Raw genomic sequence first — 9,907 nt, 5'->3', positions numbered from 1 at the left:
CCGCTTAAAAGGGCAAGAAGGAATCTCAGCTGGGCATAAAGGTTTTGAACAGATTGTCCACGCGCACAGAGAGGGCGGCAGATTTGCAACCCAAGTCTCTCTGCCCCTTCTGGTGTTTTGGGAGGGGGGAGTTGCTGGGCCGCACCCCCAATATTCATCCCCTCCTCTTAGGAGCGAGCGGGGCTGCAGGCTGTGTTTATCTTTTAGCTTTGGTGGTGGGACCTTTTGTGAAAATATCAGTGACATCTTCATTCCATGTCAAGCTTCCCGTCCGTCAAGTCCTTTGCTCTGATGTGAATCAGCTTCCCGGCCTTTGTTTTCCCTTCGATGGCCAGTAGGCGGCGGCAGCAGCATTTGCCTTTCACGTTTCCTTCTGATGACTTCGCAGTTGGAAGGTGTCGCGGTCCATGATTCTGGCTGCCTGGTCTCCTCCTCTCGGGACGCCAGTGACGGAGCCTCCACAACCTCTAGAGTTGCTCTGCGGTTCTTCTGGATCCATCCCCCCCACACACCCTTTTGGAGATGGGAACCCTATGGCCAGGGGTGGGCTGCTGCCCAGAAGGGGGGGGGGGGAGGAAACGCAGTGTGGTAGCGAAAATGGAGCTCCACCCCAGAGCCCCCAATTTGCATGAAAGATGTGGACAGACAACGCAGGGGGTCCTGCATAGGCCACGCCCACAGGGTGGGAGTAAAATATTTGGTAGCCCTTCACTGCACCTGGGCTCTTTCCCAGTTCTCTGGCGGGTCCTCTGGGCTCCGGGATATTATTATTTATTAAATTTCATCCAGTGGTTCTGAGACCACAGCTGCCAGCTCCTGCAGAACCTTCATTCTTGGCTGCTATTTCGATAGCTACTCAGAATTGCTTTAATTTTTTTTATAATTTCCAGGAAGGAACCTAGAAGATAATTTATTTGCAAACTAATAATACATCTGCAACAGAGCCGGGGTGGCGCAGCAGATAGAGTGCAGTACTGCAGGCCACTGAAGCTGACTGTAGATCTGTAGGTCAGCGGTTCAAATCTCACCACCGGCTCAAGGTTGCCTCAGCCTTCCATCCTTCCGAGGGGGGTCAAATGAGGACCCGGATTGTGGGGGCAAGAGGCTGGCTCTGTTAAAAAGAAGTGCTATTGCTAACATGTTGTAAACCACTCTGAGTCTAAGGAGAAGGGCGGCATAAAAATTGAATAAATAAATTAAATACATTTGAGAAGCCAGAGTGTCCAAACCGGCCCCGTTGCAAACAACTCCTGCCACTTCTGCACTTCCATCATGAAACCAGCAGGAAAAGGCCGACACTCCATGGCTTTTCGGCTCCCAGGATCCCCCTGTGGCCTCCTCTTCCTTTCGGTTAGATTTTGGTCTACAACGCAGCGGTCCCAGCGGCAGTTTCGCCCAAGGAGCCCTCAGAGGAACCAAACATGTTTAGGCTCTCCGGGGCTCAGGTGCAGGACAGACGGACATCTAGTGGGGATTCTTGCATTGGATGCTTCCCAACCCGACCATTTTGTTCTTTGGAGGGCAACAAGATGGTTGGAAGTAGCCTTTGAGGGCCTGCATGCAACCCCCATCATCACGTTAGCGGTTAAGGCACCAGGCTGGACCCGTAGGCACTGCGAGTTCTGGTCCTGCCTTGTTGCCTCGGCCTTCCAGGCTGCTGGGCCAGGCAAGGCTCAGAGAAGGCGGCCGGACTCTGGACTCTGAGGGCTCCTCTTGCCTCAGTCATGAAAGCCATTGGGGGGGGGGGTTGGTTGTAAGCCAGTCGGACCTCTTTCTCAGTCCAGCCCGCCTCACGGGGTTGTGTGGAGGGAGGGAGGGAGGAGAATTCGGGGTGTTCATTGGTTTTTGCCAATGCCCACGAGAGCCCCCCCCGCCGCCCCCACCCCTGGGGGAAAAGAGGTGGCTGGGTTAAGCTTTGCTGCCTGTCCTGATGAAGGGAAGCCAGATATAAACTTCATTCCCTCCCAAACATTGAACCAGCCAGCCACAGGAGGGAAGCAACGTGGGGACTTTTTAAAGACTTTAAAGAATTTTGATAGGAAGGAATGGAATAAATTGGTAGGTATTGGAGTAAATTGGGGGCTTTTCCAGTGATTCTACACATACAAAGCAAGACTTAGTGCGGCTCTTTAATTCTCTTTTAGAGCCAACAAGTGGTCATGAAGAAGAGACAGAAAGGAGAGAGAGGAAGGCACAGGAAAGGGCCCAGTGGGGTGAAGAGATCTTCTGGACATTCATACATGGGTCCCTGAAAGAGATTTTACACATATGGGTTAATCCTTTGAATAGGGCCAGCTATCCCCCCCAAAAAAATCTGTCCACTCTACAGAGCAAACTAAAATAAAACCACATATACGATAGGCAAAAAGAGAAAAAATCTGAATTGTTTTATCTGTAAAGGTGGGACCATATAAGTAGCAGCACAGATTTTTTTAAATCACGGGAAAGTTGTCAAAGCCGTTTCTTTAAATTTGTTCTTTAAAAGCCTTGACTCGATTAAAAATTGCCAAAAGAATCTACAAGGGAGGCACAGAGGACTTTTCTCTACGGCCCTTCTTGGCATCATTGGGAGGGGCAGGCGGTAGACCCTTATTCGGACCCCCGGACCTCCTGAGCCCCCCCCTGAGGAGGACAGGAAGGGGCTCAGAATGGTGTGACGGGGGTGAATACAGCTGACCTTAAAGCCCACCGCACTGGGGGAGGGGGGAGGGCTGGGAGTCCCGACACATAAGACATTCACAATCCTGCCCATCAAAAGGCCAAAGGAGGCCCTCCTCCCTTTCTGACTATTTGAGGGAGGGGGGATCCAGAGGGAAAGACGTTTTGTACGGGGGGGGGGGGGGCGAGAGGCTCTCAAAGGCTCTGGATGTGGATTGATGGTCTGGGGTACCAGACAGGGTGTGTGTGAGGGGAGACCTCCACACTCAAAATAAGGGGGTGAGGTGGGGCTATTACTCCCTCGGCCTTTTGTCCGGGATGGGCAGAAGATGTCTCCCCTGGCCAGAGGGTTGGTCTGGGTGCCTCCAGGCCGGGGCATTTTATGGACCACTTGGCTGGGCCTAAAGACCGATTTCAATTGCTGGGGAGGGGTAGAAGGGCTCCGGCCTCCCAGTCCAGGCTTGGCAGCTCTCCCGAGCCCCCTGCTGGCCCTTGTCTGCCCGGGAGGGTGGGCCCAAGCGAGGCTGAGCCCAGGGCCACCCCCAGGGAGGGTCCCTCTTCTGGGTACAAGGGTCTGCTGGCCTCCCCCTCCCGTTCAATACACTCAGGCACCTCCCTAAGAGACCTACGTGGAAATAAAGGTGCTGGGGGCAGCAAAAGCGACCCACCACCACTGGCCCCCCCTGCCCCCCCACCTCCTGTGCTCACTGACCGGCTCAGAGCAGCAAAGGGGCACCAGGAATGCCCTCCGTCTCGCCCCACCCTGGGCTCTCTCCTGGGCTGGGCTTGGCCGCCAGGGCTCCTGTCTCCTGAGTGAGGAGTCCGGTTTGCATGAGTGCTGGGCCGGATGACTGACCAGAGCCCGAGGGGAAGGTCAGCCTGCAGGGAGGTTCTTCTTTTGGTTGTCCCAGCCTCGAGGCCCCTTTTCCTCGGCCACGGCTGTAAGAGACCGGGGGGGGGGGCTCTTTCTGGCTGCACTAGTTGGGGTCAGGGGACCCTCGCCTGCAAGGCTGCGGGGAGGGGAGCCAGTGATGTCGAGTCCAGTTTACAAAGTCTGCCCGTCCATCTCTGAGAGCAGAGATTAAAATGCAGCACCACTAAAACTAATGGAGCAAAGCTGAGTCAGGAGTTAACAGGCTCTCATCAGTTCACAGGAAGCACGTTTTCCCCTCCTGCTTGGGCGAGGGGTTGTGCTGGAGGACCCCCAAGGACCCCCCCCAGCCCTGTCCCTCTGTCCACGCCCCTCCAGAGAGGATGGAAGCCTGGCGGGGCCTTACCAGCTACTGGCTCTTGTGCAGCTCCACCAGCCCCATGTAAGCGGGCAGGAGGGTCTCCCCCCAGGGCCCGACGGGGGCTGGCATCATCACCGGGTTGGTCCACACCAGCTCCAGGCCATTCTCGGTCTTGAGGTAGCAGGCGGGCGGCTGGGCTAGCATGATGGGTCCCGGGAAGCTCTTCTCTGGGGGCTCGGCCACCACCGATACCGGCAGTCCAGGGGGTGGACCGCTGGCAGCCGCTTCCTCCTTCTAAGGAAAGCAGAAAGGAGGTCAGGGGGCCGGCAGAAGCCCCCCAGTCCCTCTCCCAGCAGCCCAGGGCGGGTGAGGCCGACCAGCCGGCAGCTCCTTCCCCTGGCTCCCCAGGCACGGGGCTTCCTCTGAGGGCCAGGAGGGAGAGGCCGTCGGGCAGGGAAGAGGGGCTGGAGCCCAGAGTAGTGTCCATGTCACAGGGACGATGGAGCAAAGGAGGCAGCCCGGGGGGGGGGGGGAGAGGGGAGAGTGTCCAGACTTGCCAGGTTCTGCCACTACGGCTTTGGGATGGAAGCCCCCTGTCCTGCCAGGCGTTGGGGTCCCTTAGTCCAAAGCTACAGAACCGATCGTGCCCTTTCAGGCTTGGTGTGGAAAGGCCCTTCGGACATGTCACGCCCGGGGGGGGGGAGTCTGGCACGAGGGGGAGCCCTTGCCAGCGACTCAGGACAGGGACTCGGGCCTTCCGTCCACCCCACGGGGTTGCCGGAGCCCGGCTCTGGTTCCCCGCCTACCTGAAGCCCTCCGGCCTCTTTCAGGATGGCGCGCAGGAGGCGAATATATTCCGCGGTGGCTCTCAGCATGTCAGCCTTGCTTGGCTTCCGGTCTTTGGGGATCAAGGGGACCATGGACTTCAGCTGGGAAAAGCCACTGTTCAGGTTCTTGATCTGTCCAGAGAAAAAGGGGGACCAGGCTCAGCTGCAGGTCCGGAGGGTGGTCTGCAAAGTGGACGTTCCATAGAAGAGACACAATCCTGAGCCCTAGTTTGGAACAAGATTCTTCGGGGTCGGCAACGTTGGCCGTCTCCCTCACGGCGTTTGCAAGGAAGGGTCAGGTCAGGCTGGAGAGAAGGGTGGCACAGAAATAGAATAAAATAAAACAAAGGCACATGGCCATCTCTCTTGCATTGTCTCCCACACCACTATTGCTGTGGCCGGAGTCTTCAGCTGAGGCCGCCACAAACGAAGGTAAAAAACCTGGTTGTGTGGATCTATCCCATCGCATCTTGTTAGATAAACCACAAACAAGCCATGATCCGGGCCGGGACTGAAAGAGCCCCCAGACCCTGCCAGGCTTTCCTGCATTTGCTCTCCGACCGGCCAGAGGTGACCGCCAGGCAGCCTCCAAATTCAAGCCTGCTACGCACCCGCGTGTGAATAATAATAATAATAATAATAATAATAATAATAATAATAATTTATTAGATTTGTATGCCGCCCTTCTCTGTAGACCGCAACCCTTGATGCATTTCCAAAGTTGATGGCATTTCACTTGAGGGTCAACTTGTGAAGCTCTTGATACGAACTCACTGCAAAAGTGCCAATAACTGTCTATTGCCCCTTTCCCAGGAGAACTGATAAACCCAGCCCCCCCCAAAGGGGTCTGATTCCACTCCCCCCACTAGCTCCCCCTGTCTGTCACCTCCAGCATGACACAAAATCCATCCTCATGAATTAAAATGATTCATTCCTGAAATATTTGGATCATGCAAACATAACATTAAACCATTATGCATTAATATAAATATTCCCCATGGAAAAAAACTTTTTTAAATAAAAATAATGAGAAAAGTTTTATTGTTTGGAAATATTTTCACTATCTGGCCCATAATTTTCATTCGGGGGGGGGGGCAAAGAGAGGGGCTCATGAGAGACCCCAGGGCCAACTTTGAGAGAGGCTGTTCCAAGCCTCCAGAAGGGCAGCTCCTCTCGGGCCTTGAGAATTGAGACCCAGGAGTGGCCATCTCCCACCAGGCAGCCCCTGCCTCAGTTTCCCAGGAGGGGCCCAGAGTTTGGAAAAGGCAGGCAACCCTCACCCAGGGGGGCAAGTACGGAAGAGCACCAGCTTCTTCTCTTGACCCACCCCCCCCCAGAGACATTGCAGGCAGGGTGGCTCCTCCCAGGGGTGCAGCTGGCCTTGAACTGGGGGAGTGGGGGGAGATTTCCTTCCCATGGGAGAGGAGCAGGGGTCTCCAACCCAGCCTCCTCCCTCCTTGGAGACTCCAGATGGGGAGGGGGGCAGACTGCAGTCCCCAGTGTCAATCAGCCACCCCAACACCTCTGGGAGGGCCCCGGCTGCACCCCTCGCCTGCCTACCTGGACCCCGGCCCTCCTCAGCCCCCTCCCTCCCTCAGCCCCCTCCAGGCCAGCAGAGGCCATGGGGGGGGCAGGGGGGCAGGGCCCCTCCCTTGCTCACCCGCTCTCGCTCTTTGGCGTTGGCTGCCCGTCTGCGGCCCAGGACCTGCTCGCGGTTCTCGGTGGCCTGGTAGCAGCCGGAGGGCCTCCGCTTCATGCGGGTGATGGGCGCCATGAGGGGCAGGGGCCCCAACTGCTGGCTGAGGGAGGCGCCCAGGACTTCAGCCGGAGGGGCCAGGAGGAGGCTGGGGGGCAGCGGCTGGGAGCCCCCTCGGGAGGCTGCCTCCTCCTCCTCTGCAGCCATGCTGGCCCTCTTCTGCTGCAAGGCCCAGCCCTTCATCAGGGCAACTGGGCCCAGCTGGGGTGGGGGGTGGAGTGGCTGCCTTGCCAGGACTCCTTAAGGGGGAAGGGAGCCCTCCCCAGCAGCTGAGCCCATTCCCCTCAGGGCAGCCGGGCCTTTAAGGGATCAGGCCCACCGTGCAGCCTTCCCTCCAGGGCCCAGCGAATGGCAAGGGGAGGCTGCAGCCCCTCCCGGCATTCCCCCCCTCCCACAGGCCCCCTGGCCCAAGGTCAGCAACCCTGGGCTCACGGCTGGCCAGGTGTTCCACCTGCAGTCAATCACAGGGGCCAAGTCAGAGGGGGCTGGGGAGGGGGAGGCCAGACCAGTCAGAAAAGTCAAGATGGAGGCCACAGTGGGCCATCAACCACAGCCTGCCCGGCCAGCTGGGTTTCCCACTGGGGCACATCTGGGCCCTGGGCCACTTCCCTCCATCCAAGCTGATCCCGGAAGCTCTCCCCCCCCCAGGTGGTCTCTCTCTCTCTCCCCCTCTCTCTCTCCCTCTCTCTCTCCCTCTCTCTCTCCCAAAGACCCCTACAGGTGGAGAACCTGCAGGAGGCAGGGGGGCAGAGGCTGGGGGGGCGAGGGGGCTGCTATGGGGAGCAGAGGCTTCTCCCCTCCGGACAGGGGGGAGAGTGTGTGTGCCCAGATTCCCCCCATAGAGAAGAAGAAGCTCCTGCCCCCCCAGTCCAGCTGCTCTGCCTGAGGCTGCCTGAGGCCCAGCTGCAACCCGATGGGCCTGAAAGTGGGGAGGGAGAGACTCTCACCTGCCCCCCAAAAGGAATCCCCTGATTTCCCAGGTGGGGGCCCCTCCAGAGACACAGGGGAGTCACCCACTGGGGAGGCAAGACCCAAAGGGGCTCCCTGAGGCCCCTGTGTGAGTGGGGTGTGTGTGTGATGTGGCCATTTGCACACACAGCCCCCCTCACCCCCACCCAATTATGACCTGTTGCACTCAACAGCCCAAAAGGCAGCCCTGCCCACGAGTGTCCGTCTCTCTCTCTGGCCAATTGCTGCGCAGTCCTCCTTCCCATGGGGCGGGGCTTTCCCCCCAGGCCCTCCACCCGATTGGGGGTCTTTTTCAACCCAGGAAAGGGAGATTTGCCCTGGCAGAAGCTACTCATCAACTCCACCCAGGTTGGGGCTGATTTGTGGCTGTGCATTTTGTGAGAGAGCCAGAGAGCCATTTCCTCCGCCAAAGCCCAACTGGTGCTGCTCCAGGAGTGGGGGGCAGGGTGTGTGTGTTGCATGAGCAGGATGGATACTAGCCACAGCAATTTCTTTCCAGAAGATTCAAGGTCATCCTTTGTTCAGCACCAGCCGGAAGTAGAGGGGAGGGTTGTGGATGTTGAGAGAACCGGAGAAGTCCATATACTGGGAACCTGTGGGCGTGGGATGAAAAAGGATGAACTTTAACCTGGGTGGGGAATGGTAGGAAAAGTTAGTATGGCTGCAATTCCTAACCAATCTGGCTCTGCTAAATAATGGGACGGTGGAAGGAGGCCAAGGCTGGGGTTTCTGGGATGCTAATTGGAATCCTTAGTTCTGCCTTGGATCGCTCCTTGATCAGCTCCACCCGCTGCTGCTTGTGTTAGCCTCAGAGGCTTTTGGGTCTGTGACCCCCTTCTCTGTGACCCCCCCTCACGGGTTATGTTCTCATCTCCCGCAGGGCCTTTTCTCCAGGAGCCCCCAGATGCCCCAAACGGTCATCAATCAGCTGACCTTCCTGAGCTTTGATTATCTCTGTTGCTCTCCTCTGCATCCATCCATCCATCCATCCATTCATCCACTCGTTTATTCATTTATTGTATTTATATGCCGCTCATTCCAAAATGGAGTCAGAGCAGCTAACAAGTGACATAAATACAACAATAGTAAAATATGATCAAAATACACAATAAAATCAGTGTTATAATTGTTGTGGTTAGCTCTGGCCCAGCTCCTGCCCCAAGGACTGTGGATGTGGGGGAGACATCCACATGCTGCAGGCCTCTTTTGCCCCTGGTGGAATCTGATGATGAAGGCTCCTCTGACCAAGAAGACACGAGTGACAGGGAGGAGGAGAGTGTGGCAGACAGCTCAGAAGGAGATCAATTATCTAGCTCCTCCTTGGATTCAGAACAAGAGTTAATGATACAGCCACGCATGCGGAGAGCGATGCATAGGCAACAACAACTGAGAGATTATTATCAAAGACAATGAGGCCACCTGTGGTTGGGTGGGGCTGTGGTCATTAGTGAGGCTGCTATAAAGAGCAGCCTGTGGGTTTGGCCATTGTGGAGGATTATCTGATCGTTGTGTTTCGTGACTGCTTTACTAACTTTGACCTTTTGTGTGCTCATTTTTCCCCGCTTTGAAACTAAACCAGAGCAGAGTGTGTTTCACTTTGTGGAAGAAGGACTGTGAATTGCCTCACAGCTGCAAGCTAAGTATCACAGAACTGATAAGGGACTTGTACAAATTACCAGTTTGTGTGGAGACGAGGGCTCTTGGCTATCCCAAAAGAGGGCTTGATTTAAGGGAATTTTCATTATAAAGAACATTGTTTTGAATTTTCAAACGTGTGCATGTGCGTGTGTGTGTGTGTGTCTGAAATTTGTACCTGTGAATTTTTGGGAGGATTTTACCAGAGAGCCCGACAGAACATAGAATAAAACAATAATATCCTAAAAGAAACATACATGCACTACGGTCAGTCTGATTCCAGCGGCTGAAGTGGCTAATGGGAGAACGGACTGTGCTTAGGCCCGGCCAGTCTGTGGCGCATCCATTGAGCAGCTATCTCTGACTCTCAAGGCTGGGAAAAGAACGGGGGCGGGGGGGGAAGTGGGGGGGCCAACACAGAATTTAAACCTGAGAGTGGCAGGCAGGGGGAGGACGTGCCCCGGCCCCCCTCCCTCCTTTCCCCCCTTTCAGGCTTTGCTGGTGGGTGGGCTGTCTGTTGCAGGCCCCAAGCTCTGCCGGTCTGTCCGCCCCCCCCCTCTGGCCTGACCCACCTGCTTTGAGGGAGGGGGTGGAGGGGTGGGCCATTCCTTCTCTGCTGGGGTCAGAAGCCCCCCCTGCTGCTTCAGAAGGTCTCCCCGGGCAGCCCCCTTCCAGCCACCCAAGGAGGGAGCCAGGCGGGTGGTGGTGGTGAGGGGCTGCTTGTGTGCAGGAAGCCCCACATAACTGCAGCAGGGAGGGGGTTTGGGGCCTGCCAGCCCCACTTCACGCCGGTCCTTATATTTACAATTACAAGGTTCCTTTGAGAGCCC

The 9,907-nt window shown here is 56.5% G+C and overlaps 1 protein-coding gene across 2 annotated transcripts; it reads right to left on the bottom strand.

The window, feature by feature from the left end:
- Positions 1 to 2,113: 2,113 nt before the first annotated feature.
- FIGLA (folliculogenesis specific bHLH transcription factor) lies at positions 2,114 to 6,723 on the bottom strand. 2 transcript variants are annotated; one of them, XR_011560406.1, is made up of 5 exons: positions 6,378 to 6,723; positions 4,697 to 4,849; positions 3,936 to 4,184; positions 3,371 to 3,597; positions 2,114 to 2,248 (listed from the first exon to the last, which is right to left on the bottom strand). XR_011560406.1 is itself a non-coding variant. In XM_070765132.1 (4 exons), exons 1-3 carry the CDS (start codon positions 6,654 to 6,656, stop codon positions 3,939 to 3,941), a joined length of 678 nt encoding a protein of 225 aa, XP_070621233.1. In that variant the 5' UTR covers positions 6,657 to 6,721; the 3' UTR covers positions 2,114 to 2,248; positions 3,936 to 3,938. The 2 variants fall into 2 exon arrangements, 1 of the variants encoding a protein (XP_070621233.1); XM_070765132.1 differs by lacking the exon at positions 3,371 to 3,597 and having other exon boundaries at positions 6,378 to 6,721.
- Between the last annotated feature and the right edge of the window lie 3,184 nt (positions 6,724 to 9,907).

This window comes from Erythrolamprus reginae, chromosome 12 (genome assembly GCF_031021105.1).
Source record: "Erythrolamprus reginae isolate rEryReg1 chromosome 12, rEryReg1.hap1, whole genome shotgun sequence".
In the NCBI taxonomy this organism is placed as follows: Eukaryota; Metazoa; Chordata; class Lepidosauria; order Squamata; family Dipsadidae; genus Erythrolamprus; species Erythrolamprus reginae.
The sequence above is the reverse complement of the archived record's forward strand: the minus strand, read 5'-3'. Positions and strand labels throughout refer to the sequence as shown.